The sequence below is a fragment of the Apiospora kogelbergensis genome (assembly GCF_038363985.1).
Source record: "Apiospora kogelbergensis strain CBS 113332 chromosome Unknown utg000001l_segment0_segment0, whole genome shotgun sequence".
In the NCBI taxonomy this organism is placed as follows: Eukaryota; Fungi; Ascomycota; class Sordariomycetes; order Amphisphaeriales; family Apiosporaceae; genus Apiospora; species Apiospora kogelbergensis.
The window spans coordinates 4,596,035-4,611,368 of NW_027117418.1; the positions used below are offsets into that span (position 1 = coordinate 4,596,035).

The window sequence follows — 15,334 nt, forward strand, 5'->3', positions numbered from 1 at the left end:
TAAACCCGGCTTAAGTCTGTCTGCCAGTCAATCAGAGTTCAGTGCGTAGCCACTAGCTACATCCCTTGGGGGATCCTGACAGGCAGGCCTGGCGGCGTGGTAGGTGGCTGAGAGCCTCTAGCCTTGGAGCCTCTCGCCGCTACTAGCCCACCAATTAAAGCTTCCAGCTACAGAAGCGCCCGCCCAGCCCACACAGCCCGCAGCCTGGCCTCTGCCATTGACCCGCGCGACCAAGCATCGGCCCAACGTCAAGATTAAGAGCAACAGCAAGCAGCGTCAGCGTCAGCGTCAGTATCAGGCGAAACGGACGCGCAACTACCACCACCAGCCAGCCAACATGCCTACTGAGCGGGAATTCCAGGTCGCGCCGATTGTGCCGGAATCGGTCATGCACAACACCAAGGTAAGACCTCCTTCTCTTTGTTTCGTCTTCATCATCTGGGGCCTGTGTCTCTGCCGCCGAGCATGAAACGAGGCTGTGAAAGAGAGCCGGCCAGAGACGAAAACGAAAACGACCAGACGAGTGAAACCCGGCCCCAACGCCGGCAGTCTGTGAACATGTGTAGTTACCGCCGCATTCGTCGCAGACAGAAGAAGGAACGCTGGTGCTGACATCACCATCGTATGTGCAGGCGCTCTCGAACCTACAATCCCTCTCAGCCTCCATCTTCGGTGTCGCGGCGGGAATCCTGGGACTCGAGTCCTACAGTGGCTTCCTTTTCTACTTCATTTTCACCATCCTGACGACGATGCTCTTTTATACCTTCCGTGTGGCCCCTACATCACTCAAATCCGGGCTGGGAGCTTTCGATACCAGCAGATATTTCCGGACGCAATACGAGTTCTGGGCTGGCGGTGTCTTTGGTGGACTGGCTGGTTACATCTTGACATGGACGTTATTTTACGGATTAGTGAGGGCCTGAAGAAGTGGCGCGCTTAAATCATTCAATGTTGTCTTGGGCGTTCAAGGAGCGTTATGTGACGAAACTATAGTCACCTTGGATTGGTACATACTCAGTTAGGACAAAGAAAGGATCCTCGCGAGAATGTGCATCGCTCGTATCTTCTACTACTCTAATCTGATCGGTAACCAATACGTCTATACCCAAAAAGATCCGCTGCTAAGAATACCCACCATCCTCAGGGTGGTACTATTCAGCAATCTCGACAACTTTGCCAACATAACCCTCTAGGCCCACGCTATCCTGCTTTCCTCCCCCCATCAAGACTACCTGAGATCCCATTTCTATCCATTCCCTACTCGATAGAAGGTCCAATGCGATGCTGTACTGCGGCTCTACTTTGCTGCCATTAACAGGGTCGAGTTCAATATTCTCAGCCATATTGAAGACGTCGTCCTCCTCTGCGTTTTCCCGACTCTCCGGTAGCAGACGCGAGACTCGTATAATGCGAGCGGCTGTCCTCACAGTGGCGACGTAAACGTTGACAAGTGTCCCGCTTGTAAGGTTGGTGGCAACTCTGGGATCTTTGAATGTTGCTGTGAAACCTGAGGCTGCTTGCAAGGAAAGTCCGGTGTCTAACATGTGATGGCTTGGTATCGCCAGAACTTGGCCTTTTCGAATGAGACCGCGAAATGCCTTCACCTGCTCGACTTCCGAGTCGCGATCTGTGGGGGCGCCGACTTCGTCTAACATGATCTGTAGCGTGCCGGCCTGGCCATGGTCCATAGTACGCACTGGGAGGCGTAAGTTGCGGATGTTGACTATTCTTGCATGGTGCCATTCTCCTTTGACGGTTGATGCTGGGACTGCGTTTTGAGAGGATATGCGCGCGAGCTCGCTTGATGAAGGGTGTGATATGGACAAGCCGTATCCTGGGGACGGGTGGTCGCGAGGCATTTGACCACTGGCCTCCTCGTCGTCTGCCGGAAAAGGCCCTATAACCACTCGGTCGCCAACTGATATGCGACCAAAGCGTAGGTAGCCAGCAACCACCATGGCCTTTCCATCAGAGGCTCGGTTTGACGTTTGTACGACATGCGATTCCAGCTCGTATTTATCGTCAATGTGGAAGAGTGCCGCTGGTTGTTCGGGGTTCAAAGCCAGGGGAACATAGTCTCGAGCCGTTGGTGGAGGTGGCAAGGGCAAGCTCCCCAGGAGCGCGTGGACCATATCGATGCCTTGCCCATTCACAGCGCTGGCCAAGACAACGGGCACTATGGAAAGCAGACTCGTAGCTTGCGATAGAGGCTCCGCCACGTCCTTCAAAACTTGCTGTTGGCATGAGATGGCGATCTCTGTTAGCACTCCGCTGTTGGCTGTCCTTGGCATGAGCAGCTTTGGCGTTCGGCCGGCGTTCTTGATCCTGGAGAAAACCTGGTTGAGGTTGCTTTTCAAGGCTTCTCTTGTCGCAACATCATGTTTGGTTACTACGATGACCATAGGAATCTCCAATAGTAAGCATAGGTCCAAATGCGTCAGTGCAAGATTGAGACTATCCGCCATGTCGCCAAGATCATCAGTCGTTCCCGACAAGGAATGCGGACCGCGGGCTGTGATGCTCCCACCGGTTGCCGCGATGCAGAGGAAGGTCCAATGAGGTGCCCACCCAACCAGGCCTCGCATGATAGTCCTGCGAAAGCGTAGGTGGCCAGCAGAGTCGGAGAGGAACACCAATCGGCCGGTCTCGGCATGGTCGTGAATGTCTGTCCACGCCTCTATGTCGTCACTGGCGTAGTTGAAGATATTCCGATCCTTGTAGCCAACCAACTCCTGGGCTACCGATGAAGTCTGGCCAGAAGCACGTTCGTGCCGATGTCTCAATAGGTTAATCCGGCTACTCCCACGGCCGTTGTCAAGTGTCCCGTTCGTGAGTGTTCCGAGCAGTGTGCTCTTCCCAGAAGTAGTTGGTCCAATAATAGAGACACGGAGTTGTTCTGTTTGCGACGCATCCTTTGCAGGGGACACTGAGGAGCCCCGCTGCCCCTGAACTTGGTCGCTGCTATCGTTAAGGCCCCTTTGAGGTTCAAGTACGGGCATAACCAATGCTTCAGCTACCCACAGATCGGAATGGTGTCGAGCCTGCTCTCCCGGCGACTCGTCATCAGGTGATAGCTGCTCGATCCACTCACAATCGCCCACGACCTTCATTCGCTGCACCTCCACCCGGCAACCTAGGCTTGCCGCAATGATCTTCAGCGTTGTCATACTTTCGTCCATCTCATCTTTGGTAAGCCCGATGAACTCGCCATCGTCGGCCACCCCTATCTCGTACAGTGCACCGTTGGACTCTTCTAACCCGGGAAGCAGTCTTTGGGGGTTTTCCAGGACTTGCAGGCTTTCGTTATCTTCCGGCAGTTTAGGGATGACTAAATCACCCCTAGCCTTCGCATGGTAAGGCGAAGACTGCTGTAGCCTCCAAAGCAGTTGGGTTGTGAGCTGTTGCAGCCTTGTCTGCCGAGTCTGACTCATAGCCGCTGGCGGTTGTCGTAGGGTTTTGGATCGGGAACCCGAGGCCTTGATACTAGTGCTCATCATCTCGTACTTTCTGCGCCCACGCAGTAGGAGATGGAGTTTGTATTCGATGGGCCCCTCTTGCGGCTCTGCCTCTAGCCGGTCAATCTCCAGCTCAGCGGCCTGGGTTGCTTCATTATGGCTACTAGGCGATGAACCGCCTGTTCCTGAGTTCTTTGCAGAGTCCTCGGGCCTCAGCCAGGGCGACGATACCCTAGGTGGGTTTGGGTCGAATGTAAATACAGACGCCATCTTGCCTCGAGCTTCCTAACCCGCTTGTCGAGTCTGGGGCGTCGTTGGGCCCGAAATACCGAGAGTGGTTTCCCGGCCAATACTTATCAAGGCACTGTAAAATCCGTTACGCCAGTCTTTGGTGGTGTATTTTTGTCTTGCTTCCTACTGCAATATGGTACTGTGCTATACGAATGATCATCTTTAGGCAATGGGATGCTGATTCTTGGGTCGTATTAATCATGTAGAAAAGCTGGGAAACATAATTGCGATAATTGAACACCTGGGAATGGCGTCGCCAGTGTGTGCAGTGCGTGCAGTGTGTGCAGTGTGTACTTAAGAAAGCGATGATTCAAGCAAAAGCTCGCCAGTCAAGGTGTCGAGTCAGCCCAGACTCTTGAGAGATGAGTCGACAGCAGTGACAGCTCCGGTTTAGGTGCAAGTAAGCAATAACCCCCGGGAAGAGCAACGGCGTAAGGAGTAGGGAGGTAGGGAGGCACCACGTCACTCGCTGGTATGGGGCATGTACGGTGAGCCAGTCACGCCCGATTTCAAAACTGTTCGGCTGAAAAGCATTCGATTTGGGATTCAACCATCAGTTTCTTCTACCTAGCCCTGCCCACAACTGACATCAACACCGCCAACCGATAGATGGAATATCGCGATCGCGGCCAATGATACACGTAGAGTACCATATTTCATAGCATTAGTCTACGTGCGTCTATGTGCATCTTACTTGACTATATGCATGTGTGGACTACAAAAGTACATGCACCCCGTATTCCAGTTCCCATAGTGGGGAGCCTATCGCTGGAAGTGTCCTGGGTTCGTGTTGCCACAGCACCTAAGCAGTAAGTAAACTTGTAGGCAGGCTTGTAGGTGGTAGGTGCCATGCACCGGACGCTGTCTGACGAATGCGAAGTGGCTGAGAAGTGGCCAGCCATCTTAGTCTAGCCAGGTCCATGTGCCATGTGCTGATCCAGTGATGTGACAAATCTTCAAATTAACAAAGGGGAATCGATTCGATGCAGCAAGCTTGAACATCATTCGGACAGAAATCGGGTGCATCAAGAAGCCCAACCTGCAAGCGAGAACCCTGGAAAGGGGACTGGTTCGGGACTGGAGAAGGCGGTTTGGCTGATCAGTGGATCAGCATTGCTGGAGGGCGCCTGTGGTGCTCTTGCGAAACGCACCTAAGACAAACCAAAACCGCCTTCCAAGCCCCACTATTACCCTTTAAAGTCGGCCCAGCGCCTGGTGCTCGCTCACCCACCCCCTTTGATAAAGCAGACCAACTGCTCAAACAACAGCTTTCCTCTTCCTCCGCCTCCCTCCACCTAATAATCCCATTCAACTCACTCACGCGACACGCTGTCCGCCCTCCATCTACACCAATTCTCGAAAGACGGCCGACCAACAGTCCTTACGTCGACTATCTCGCCCACCCGATTAGATCCAGCCCAGAGACCAGAAAACCACCCAACATGGGGCGATTTGGCTTCGGCAAGAAGGATTCCTCGGGTTCGGACAACCCATACGCCCAGTCCGGAGGAAACGACCCTTATGCGGCTCCCATGACAGGTAAGCTAGACGGAACCCTTCCTCTGCTGGTGCTCACTTGGTGCATACTGACATGGCACAGGTGCCCAAGCGACATACAACCAATACAAGAACCAGCCATACGGCGGTGGCGGCTTACCTAGCGGACCTCGTGCCACTCCGGGCGGTCTTCCAGGAGGGCCGCGCGGCGGGCGCCGCCGGTCAGTCGAAACGCTAGCAGTGCGTCCAACGAGACTGCACCTCCTCCCTACAGCAACAACAATCAACCCTCGGGTGGATACTCAAACGAGAAATTCGGATCTTCTGGCGGCTATGGAGGCTCACGGTACGACAACTCCGGAAGTACTGGCAGGGGTGCTAGAGGACCCGGGGGCTACGGTGGCCTCGGCGGCCCAAGTGGCAATGATGCGGACAGAGATGCGCTCTTCTCAGGGGCGCGAGAGCGTGCCGACCAGCGACAGCAGCAGCCAGCTGCGTCCGGCGGAGCTGGAGACTACGGAAGCTCTGGTACAAGCTACGGAGGTTACGGCGAAGTAAGCGAATATGGCTTTCTGTCTCGCTTGTAGGAGAGTGCGCGCTAACAGATTGTTGGTTGTAGCAACGTGAATTGACTGCGGAAGAGCAGGAGGAGCAGGAGGTCCAAGATGTTCGACGCCAGATCAAGGAGACTAAGCTTGCGGTAAGTTGGATCCATTGAATCCAGTCATTCTAGCCTCATTCACTGACCAGATCAGTCGGCCAACTCGGCCGAGAACTCGGAGCGCATTGCTGCGTCAGCCGTCGAGACAGCTATGGGCACCTACGCCAGACTTGGCGCCCAGCACGAGCGTTTGAACTACACCGAGACGCTCCTTGACAAGGCCAGCACATCTACACGCGAGGCCGATGTCTCGACGAAGAAGCTCAAGAGTTTAAACCGCAGCATGTTCGCTGTGCACGTCAACAACCCGTTCACAGCAGGTCGACGTAACGCCGAGATGGAGAAGCGTACCCTAGACAACCACAGGGCCGACCGAGACATGCGCGAGTCTACCCGGAAAGCCGGGTTCGATTCGAACGCGCGCATGGAGCAGGGCTTTAAGGAGATTGAGAAGGCCCGAGGCACTGACAAGTGGCAGAGGGCCAGTGGGGCCGAGAAGTCCAAGTACCAGTTCGAGGATGACTCGGAGGACGACGCGGCTGAGGACCGTATTGACGACGCTATGGAGCGAACTGCCGGCCACGTCTCGACTCTGAACAGCGTGGCCAGGTTGATGGGTAAGGAGATTGAGGATCAGAACCAGCTCATAGACAGACTGGGCGACAAGGTACGTCGTCTTCTCAAGGAAACCCACGAACGGATAAATACTAACCGCCACATAGAGTGTCCGACTCGACGACGCTGCCAAACTCAATACGGAGAGGTTGAAGCGCATTCGTTAAAGGGGAGAATGAGCCGTGTCACGGGGCACCAGCACAGTATGTGCCACGCTCAAAGGGGTTTCTCGGGGTTTAGAAGATGGCACTTGGTATGGCCAGGTCTAGGATCCGCACCTATAACGTTGGATAGCTGGATCCTGACTGTGAATGACGAGATTGATACAATGAAGACATCGCGTGCGTTATTTGACTTGTATCTTTCATTGTCCAGATAGATCGTACTTAAAAGACTTGTGACTAGTTTTTCTGATATGACATTGATGTCGAGTGGAATCCCATGATATTGCCAACCATTTTTATACCATCACGAGCTATATGCCTACTTGTGTTATGCCACGTATAAAGGTCGGGGAGACGGAGACTAGAGTCTAGAAAACCGATCTCTTAAAACCACCCCCTCCTCCCGATGGCTGGGCCCCTATTGGGAGTACATAGTAAAAAAAAATAAGCTAAACTCAAAACCATTCTGGTCCCGTTTTTTTTTCGTTGCTTCTTGCATATCTTATTGATGAATTTCATTCTTGCAACCAACGTCCTTTACTTCATCATATACCCAGATACAGAAACAAAATGGCACAGGAAAGGCCGCCGAAAAGGCGGAAGCAGAATGATGGGCTCATTAACATTGGCGGACGCATGGTGGACCTTGGTTTCAATAAAGTAAAAAGCCAGCCACCACCGCCAGCAACACCCACACAGGAAGAACAGCGACAAGAGCAGCAACAACAGCAGGAGGGGCCAAAAGCCGAAAACCCGAAGCAAAATGGCGTCGCCACGAAGAAACGCAACGGTGAAAGACCCAAGCCTCAGGACTCGCCGATGCTGAAGGCACGCAAAGCCTTGCCCATCTGGGCTCATCAGAAGGAGATCCTCTCCAGTATCGGAAAGGATCAAGATGTACTCATGATTATGGGAGAGACTGGCTCCGGCAAGAGTACTCAAGTTCCACAGTTTCTCTGCAGCCAGGACTGGTGCCGCCGGAAGAAGGTCAAGGTTGAGGGACAGGCTGATCCAGTGAACGTCGGCGGGATGATTGCAATAACCCAACCGCGACGAGTCGCAGCTACCACCCTGGCCAACAGAGTGGCCCGAGAGATGGGTACCCCTCTTGCACCGGGAGTCAAGGAGGGATCGGTGGGTTATTCCGTGCGGTTTGACCATAACGTACCTCGGGGCACCAAGGTCAAGTTTCTCACCGAGGGTATGCTCCTACAGGAGCTTTTGCGTGATCCGAATCTCAGGCAATACAGCGCTGTCATTGTGGACGAAATACATGAGAGGAGCGTCGACGTAGACATGATTGCCGGTTTCCTCAAACAGATCGTGGCCGGAAATAAGGAGGGGCGTGGCGGCGTGCCCCTGAAGGTCGTCATCATGAGTGCAACGGCAGATGTGGAACGGATACAGGACTTCTTTGACTCATCCGAGTCAAAGCAGGCTGTGCAGCTTCTCCGGATCAAGGGACGCCAGTATCCGGTCGAGATCAAGCACACAGAACGGCCTGTGCACAACATCCGAGATGCGCTCCATAAACAGATTACGCAAATCCACGAGGGAGAGCCACTCCCGGGCGATATTCTCGCTTTCCTGAGTGGACAAGAAGATATCGAGGCTTTGCAGCGCCTCTTAGAAGACTATGGTGCCAGTCTTGCGTCCAACGTCCCCAAGCTCCTGCCATGCCCTCTGTATGGACAACTGTCGATGCAAGCACAACAGGCCGCATTCCGCCCAGCTCCGAAATTTACACGTAAAGTCATTCTGGCAACCAATATTGCTGAAACGTCTGTCACAGTTCCTGGAGTTCGTTTTGTTATTGATTCTGGGAAAGCCAAAGTCAAGCAGTTCCGTTCTCGTTTGGGCATGGAATCTCTTCTCGTCAAGCCCATCTCAAAATCATCGGCCACCCAGAGAACGGGTCGAGCTGGTCGTGAAGGGCCCGGAAAATGCTTCAGGCTGTTTACGGCAGAAGCTTACGAGTCACTCAGCGAAGCTGACCTCCCCGAGATTTTACGTAACGACGTTCTTGGGGCCATTCTCACCATGAAAGCACGCGGTATCAACGACGTGTTCTCTTTCCCCTTGATGGACTTTCCCGATGTAGACTCGGTGGAGAAGGCATTGGTACAGCTTCATTTTCTGGACGCAATTGCGGATGACGGATCCATTACTGACATCGGTCGAAAGCTCGCTTTGTTCCCTGTGTCGGCGCAGTATGGAAGAGTGTTGCTAGCGGCTTGCGAACCGCAGTATGACTGTCTTTTAGAAGTGATCGACGTCATCGCTTGCATTACTTCGGGCGAGAGCATATTCTACCAATTACAGATGGAAGAGGAGCGAGAGGAGACCGAGGAGCTTCGAAAGGAGCTCTTTCGCCGGGAAGGCGATATCCTTACATATCTTACGGCCATGCAACGATACACGGCGGAACACTCTGACCGGGTCGAGTGGTGTAAGAAGCGCAAAATCAACCTGCGCAACATGAAGCAAGCCCTCAACATCCGCACCCAACTTCGAGGCATGTGTTTTAAGGAAAAGCTGTTGAAGGAGAAGCCGTTGCCTGATCCGCAACCCTTCGAGCCACTGTCTCCTGAGAGGGCCGAGGCCCTGTTGAAGTGCTTCCTGACCGGTTTCGTCACCAAGTGCGCGCTTCTAGCCCCGGATAGCAGCTATGTCACCACGCATGGGAAGCACCTGGTTGCCATCCATCCCTCCAGTGTGCTGCATGGACAGAAAAAGGAGGCCATCATGTTCTTGGAGCATGTGTTTACACAGAAGAACTACGCTAAGAAGGTCAGCGCTATACAAGCGGACTGGATCATAAAAGCCTTGACTAAGGAGTAACCAAAGGGGATAAACTACATAACATATTAATGAGACATTCGAGCTTTTGTGTTCTTATTGCATGACACGCTGCTAGTAGAGGAAACATTGGTTTTCTTATCTCACTACTCGCCTATGCTACGAGCCCTGCGGGTGCAAACATTTCAGGGACAGCAAGCAGTTATTATCGGACTCACATCATCCTGGCCACACTGGTGCAATGCCCAATGGCCTTTCCTTGAGCAGTTCTTACCCTTGTATGGGCACTCTCACGTGGGCCAAGGAATGAATGAATCCAAGTATTCATACATTGTTCGGATTAAGAACAGCAGCAACTTGCTGTGCTCTCATATAGACCCTCTCACTCTTCAGCCTCACCGCTCTCACTCTGCTTCTTTATAGCCATCATGAGTTCGTACATCTGCCCGATTTGCTGGTCTGCCCTCAAGAAAAATTAATCAAATTTCATTAGCAAAAGACACATACAAATTGTACATGGATATATAGATAGGGAAGACGTCGAAGAAGAAGAAGAAAAGACCAAGGACAGCCACAGGAAGAACATACCGCTCATTTTCTCCACCTTGGCTGGGTCGATCTTCTCACCCTTCCAGGCCTCGCCTTCGATCTTTTGTGCGTAGAGTTGCCATTCCGTCAGGAACCCAATCTATTTTGACGCCGTGATTAGTTCAGGCCACTGGTCCAGCCGGAGCTTGACATGCCTCCGTCATGCCTGGGTGAAATTTATTGAAAATAAAGGAAGGGAGAAAGAAAACGTCTTTCTTACCATATGTGCCGGGTTGTCTACGTTCCGGTGCGCCCGGAACTCGGCCTTGATGTACTCGTCACCCAGGACTCGCATCTCCGAGGGGAGGTGTTTCCGGTGCGCACGCAGCAGGCGGCGGTAGAGGGGGATGGGCGGCAGCAGGGCCATCATGGGCGCCGGCCTCAGACCGTTGGCGCCGGCGGCGGCCGCGGCGGCCTGGGCGAGGTTCCGTATGGATGACCTCATCTTTGGGCCAAGGCTTTGCCAACTTCAACCCTTGTGTTTTCAGGTGGCAGTAGAGAAAAAGCCCGAAGCTGGGGGTACAAGTATAGCTTGCAGATATGTCAGGTATGATGATGATGCGGGCTCCAGAGTAGGTAACACGGGACTCGTCCATCCACCAAGGTAAATTATTAACCGGTTTAACGCGTGAACCTAGCCTAATACGGGATCTCCCCCCACTTTAGAGTAAACCCAGCGCGACTACGGGGCCAGTTACTCGAGTGGGATCCGACTACAGTTCTAACAGGCTGGCTGCCATTTCAGTGGTATTCTGAGCATCTATCTGTCTAGTCGTGTGGCTTGTCTGCATTCAACTGTGAATGGTCTAAAGCGGCTGCAGAGGGCTGTTGTTTGCCCGACTGTCCGCTTTAACGAACAAGATGCCAACGGCCGTAAGCCACAAGGCAAGAGATCCAAAGTACATCTTCAGGCCCGTATTCAGCCCTGTCTTTGGATGAATGTCATGTGAACGCCTATATCGTCACTTTGCCTCTCAACTAACGGAGATACAAAAATCCAGATATTCGATGTTTAGCTTGACAATATCGTTTTATTCAATTGCGCCAGTAACAAAAATCAGGACGCATTGCCTAGCTGCATCAGGCGGTCACCAGCACGGTGGTTGGCATACTCGTAAGCTTTCGACCCAGCAGGGAATGTCCCGTTGGCCGCCCACAAGTCGATCATGGGCTGCATAGGCTCCAACTCTTGCGGCTTGAGCATGTCAAGAGCGCAAGCTGTCAGAACAAAATGGGAGAAGCAGCTGTTGAGCTGCTTCTCGAGGTTGAGGTGATAGAAAGGATCGATGAAGTGGGCCCAGTAGAGATGGGCATAAACCCGGAACATCTGCCTAAAGATGGTCTGGCAAACATCGTTGAAGTTTTCCGGGAATCCACTTCGCTTGCCGACCCAGTCCCGATCACCTGGGTTGGTCAGCTGTGATAGTGGCGTGGTGGTGATGGACGGGTTGTGTGCAAAGGAGACGCCGCTGACATCCGTCGGGAAGATGTTGGTGTCGTCGATTTTCCCCGAGATCCAGCGCTGCATAAGCGTGATGTACTCATACGCAGGGAGCTCCACAGGCTCCCGCTCTTTGTTGAGCCAGGTAAATGAATGGTTTCTACTTAGGTCAGCTTTTGAATCATAGCTCAGGGGAGGGCATTGCAACATACGCGCCAGCCGACATCCGAGGGCACGTCTTCGCATTACAAATGGTAAGTCCGTCTTCCTCTTTTTCGTGAATGACTCGCACAAAGTTCCATAGATTTCGGTAATGCTCAACGACTACAAGAATGGTTAGTTGATCACGAGCCCGGGCCAATCAACTGTAGAGGGACTCACCCTGATGAGCAATCCATTCCCCTTGGTCGACAGTCTTGGGGCGCGCACTCAATGTCATAAAGTTGCCTTTGACAATGTGCTTCGCGTAACCGGGATTCAGCCACAAGGGTAGAGGGCGCGGCAGGTGGTATGCGTTCAAGACATCATCGCCGCCCGCGCCGTTGGAGCCCGGTGTGCTGTCATCCATGCCCATTGCTAAGGACGGTGAGCTTGGAAGTGGAGGGATCTTGGGTGCTAGGCTGGTGGAAGACTGGCTGCCGTGAGAAAGGTTGGTGCTGGGAGAGATGGGTTGACCGCTGCTGCTGGAAACGGAGCTCTTCTGACCTGAACCTGATGGAGCCTTGGCAGTTCCCCTGAAGCGGGCGTTACTAAGGCAATTATGTTAGTGTGATGTCCCTCGGGCAGTACTGTTAAGGTGTCCCGACGAAAGCACCCAGCGGTGTGCGGCCCTGTCACTTGACGTAGTAACGATGTATAGTACTATAGCATCCCGGAGCAGGAGAGGGGGAAGAAGACGAGGAAGGAAAAGAAAGAAAAAGAAAACGGCAGCTGACCACCCAGTCTAGACCGGTGTCCCTTGTGCGATTTTGACTCTGACAGGCTGTTGACGCCAATGAGGTGGCGTCGCAGGAATGGGTTTTGATATGGAGAAACAACTGAGGGGTAATGGAGTCCAATGACAGCAGTGAACTTGTCCGGGAGCAGGTCCAGATAGTAGATAGGTATCACCAGTCAACAAAACTCGGGTTGGATGCGAACGCTTTTGGCGATTAAAAGGATTCAGGGAGACAAGCACTGACTCCTCCACCACTTGCTGGGTGGCTCACCCCCGGTGCTCACGTGATAGAAACGACCCTTGGCCTTTGACACAAGGGGTCGTGTCGTGTCGTGTCGTGTCGTGGTAGCCCGCTGCGTTGATCGAGTAGTAGCGCAACCAGTCCTGGGTGCTGAATGGTATACCAGCATGAAATATGGGCACTGGAACGGATGCTGGAAGCGACCCGGCGACACAACGAGCATCAATGCCTCGCCCTCGCCTCCGCCTCACTTGAAGCAGGCAAGGCAGCTCATCCCCCACTTCGCACTAGGGGACCAAGAAGCGGAAACGGCATAAAACGCAAGATAGGCCGGTGGGAGACCACCATGCACATGAACAAGTCTGGAAATGGCATCGGATGCGAAAAGGCTATGAAACATTTGTACCACTTACATCCCAGAAAAGAGGTTCGACATTTCGCTTGCGAGGGCCAGAAAGGCAGCGGCAATGAGCGGAGAGAGGGAGAAAAAGAGAGAGAGAGAAACCAAAGGGAAATCGCAGCCCGGAAGGTCGGCGTTAGGGGGGGCAGTGTGGTCTTGTGCGTCTCGGGACAGATCAGTGCAGCAGCCCCAGAGTTGAAGGGCAGATCTAGACAGGATTGAGGAATATCTAGAGGGCGGAGGGGGAGTGAGAGGGATGCTGATATTGGGAGCCCGACGATGCTCGAGTTGGTTCAAACCGGCCAAGGGCACAGAAAGGAGGTGCAAAGGGACGGCGGCGCTAGACTGCTCCGAGACAGATTGTCCTGTGCACGGGCCTGAGGAGCCTCAGTGTCAGGTCGGTCTTGGGCCTCCGTAAAAAGAGTGGCGAGCCGGGGAATACTTGCAGACTTAGGCCATACATAGGCTTGATGGGCAAGCAGCTTATCGATACATTAGGTTGTACGGAGCACGGAGCTAGGGAGTACTAGGGAGTACCAGTACGAGTGCATTGCACCTCAGCCTCGCGTTGCAGATCAATATCTCTCTTGAACCAACCTCTGCCATCTTTTTCCCAAGAAAAATCAATCAGCTGCATTGCCGACTTCCCACAGCAACCCGGGCCACAGCCATTGATTGCACACTGCTTTTGTCGCAGTGCGAAAGTTCCAGACCCTGCGCCTTCTGATTTCGAGTCTCCAGGCGCGTTCCTGTCGCGCGTTACAAACGCCATCATGTCCGACGTCGAAGACCCTCTCGACCTTGCCGACGAAGGTGGCGACGATCTTTTCGGAGATGGAGATCTTGACGACGACCTCCAGTCCGAACCTGGCAATGGCCGCGTCGTGAGCGAGAAAGACCTTGCCTCCGACCAGGAGGGCGATGAGCAGAGCGGACAGGAGGATGGCGACGTGGACATGGACGCGCAGCCAGAGCAGATACAAAACCGCCTGATAATGACGACAGGCATGTATCGCCATCGCACACCTCGAGGCAAAGACGGAACAGTAAGCCGGCATCTTTTCCCAAGTACGAGAGTCCACGGATCTGAAGCTGACGAGCCCGCTAGTTACAATCTCTGCTAGTCCCCAGCTTCCTCCGAGTCGCAGCCGACACCTACAATCCTGACACATTCGAGGTTACTCAAGACGAACTAGCCAACGCCAGGAGCGACAACCCCAAGGTCAAGATCCGACACCAGAGGGACGCCTCAACCGGCCAAATGAAGAGCAATGCCGTCGTTTACAGGTGGAGCGATGGGTCTATGACTCTTTCAGTTGGTTCGGAGCATTACGAAATCCAGAAGAAGCAGATGGCCCCTCCTCCGGACAAGCCCTACCAGGAAAGGCATGATGCGCATTATTACGGAGCCTCAGCCCTGGTGTTTAGCAACCTCTTCCTGACAGTAGGGCATGTAACGGAGCAGTACACGGTCCAGCCTAACAAGAATTTGCAAGACGATGCTTTGGCTGTGTTTGCTAGCCGAATGGCTGAGGTAGCTCGCGGCAAAGCCAAAGGAGCCGACAAGATATTCACCGCTACCAAGGACCCTGAGCTGCAGCGCAAAGAGGCAGAGATGGCTGAAAAGGAGCGAATGAAGGCGCAGCGCCGCCGCGAAAACGCAGCGGCCAAACTCGAATCTCGTGTTGGAGGGTACCGGAGTGGAGGTTTGTCGATTGGCGACCTTGAGGGCGGCCGCAGACCAGGAGCGGCCGGCCGTAAGCGGGGACAGCCGGGAGCCTCACGAGCCAAGAGGCGAAAGCCAGAGTATGATTCGGACGATAGCCTTCCCGCTGGTCACAGGCATGGCGACGAATACGATCGGGAAGACAACTTTATCGCACCCAGCGACGAGGAGGGCGCAAGCGACATAGAGGACGACGACGAGGAGGACTTGCTCGACGATGACGAGGAGGAGGAGGAGGCCCCACGGCGCAAGCGGCAGAGGACTGTGGAGGCTGCCGACGAAGATGCGGATGCGGATGCCGACGCGGATGATGTTGGTACGGCCCCTGCTGCAGACCGAAGCCGTAGACGCCAGATTGTAGACGATGACAGCGAGTGATGCCCGTAAGCTAAGCGGGAAGCCCTGGTAACAATCCCATAAGGATATAATTATAGCCCGATTTCCTGTATACAACCGAGCAATGTTTCCCGCGGTACGGAGTTGTGCTCTAAATGACTACCGTTCATGGTGCATGGCGGC

At 53.7% G+C, this 15,334-nt stretch overlaps 7 protein-coding genes across 7 annotated transcripts; 4 read left to right on the plus strand and 3 right to left on the minus strand.

Annotated features, from left to right (window-relative positions):
* Nucleotides 1-337: 337 nt before the first annotated feature.
* Nucleotides 338-923, plus strand: PG998_001458 (uncharacterized protein; the record flags this gene model as incomplete). The annotated part of the gene is made up of 2 exons (XM_066868276.1): nt 338-403; nt 633-923. The coding sequence occupies 2 exons, from the start codon at nt 338-340 to the stop codon at nt 921-923; spliced, it is 357 nt and encodes a 118-aa protein (XP_066736691.1).
* A 228-nt stretch (nt 924-1,151) lies between these two features.
* On the minus strand, nt 1,152-3,725 carry PG998_001459 (GTP-binding protein 2; the record flags this gene model as incomplete). The annotated part of the gene is made up of 1 exon (XM_066868277.1): nt 1,152-3,725. One exon carries the CDS (start codon nt 3,723-3,725, stop codon nt 1,152-1,154), a length of 2,574 nt encoding a protein of 857 aa, XP_066736692.1.
* Nucleotides 3,726-5,188: 1,463 nt separating this feature from the next.
* PG998_001460 (plasma membrane SNARE protein (Sec9)) lies at nt 5,189-6,686 on the plus strand (the record flags this gene model as incomplete). Its single annotated transcript, XM_066868278.1, has 6 exons — nt 5,189-5,285; nt 5,347-5,464; nt 5,518-5,797; nt 5,863-5,943; nt 5,999-6,571; nt 6,627-6,686. 6 exons carry the CDS (start codon nt 5,189-5,191, stop codon nt 6,684-6,686), a joined length of 1,209 nt encoding a protein of 402 aa, XP_066736693.1.
* Nucleotides 6,687-7,253: 567 nt separating this feature from the next.
* On the plus strand, nt 7,254-9,524 carry PG998_001461 (helicase associated domain-containing protein; the record flags this gene model as incomplete). Its single annotated transcript, XM_066868279.1, has 1 exon — nt 7,254-9,524. The coding sequence occupies one exon, from the start codon at nt 7,254-7,256 to the stop codon at nt 9,522-9,524; it is 2,271 nt and encodes a 756-aa protein (XP_066736694.1).
* Nucleotides 9,525-9,864: 340 nt separating this feature from the next.
* Nucleotides 9,865-10,515, minus strand: PG998_001462 (acn9 family domain containing protein; the record flags this gene model as incomplete). The annotated part of the gene is made up of 3 exons (XM_066868280.1): nt 9,865-9,941; nt 10,071-10,170; nt 10,291-10,515. 3 exons carry the CDS (start codon nt 10,513-10,515, stop codon nt 9,865-9,867), a joined length of 402 nt encoding a protein of 133 aa, XP_066736695.1.
* A 612-nt stretch (nt 10,516-11,127) lies between these two features.
* On the minus strand, nt 11,128-13,726 carry PG998_001463 (Maintenance of ploidy protein mob2; the record flags this gene model as incomplete). The annotated part of the gene is made up of 5 exons (XM_066868281.1): nt 11,128-11,671; nt 11,724-11,835; nt 11,893-12,260; nt 13,103-13,466; nt 13,687-13,726. 5 exons carry the CDS (start codon nt 13,724-13,726, stop codon nt 11,128-11,130), a joined length of 1,428 nt encoding a protein of 475 aa, XP_066736696.1.
* Nucleotides 13,727-13,862: 136 nt separating this feature from the next.
* PG998_001464 (uncharacterized protein) lies at nt 13,863-15,193 on the plus strand (the record flags this gene model as incomplete). Its single annotated transcript, XM_066868282.1, has 2 exons — nt 13,863-14,135; nt 14,198-15,193. 2 exons carry the CDS (start codon nt 13,863-13,865, stop codon nt 15,191-15,193), a joined length of 1,269 nt encoding a protein of 422 aa, XP_066736697.1.
* Nucleotides 15,194-15,334: the final 141 nt, after the last annotated feature.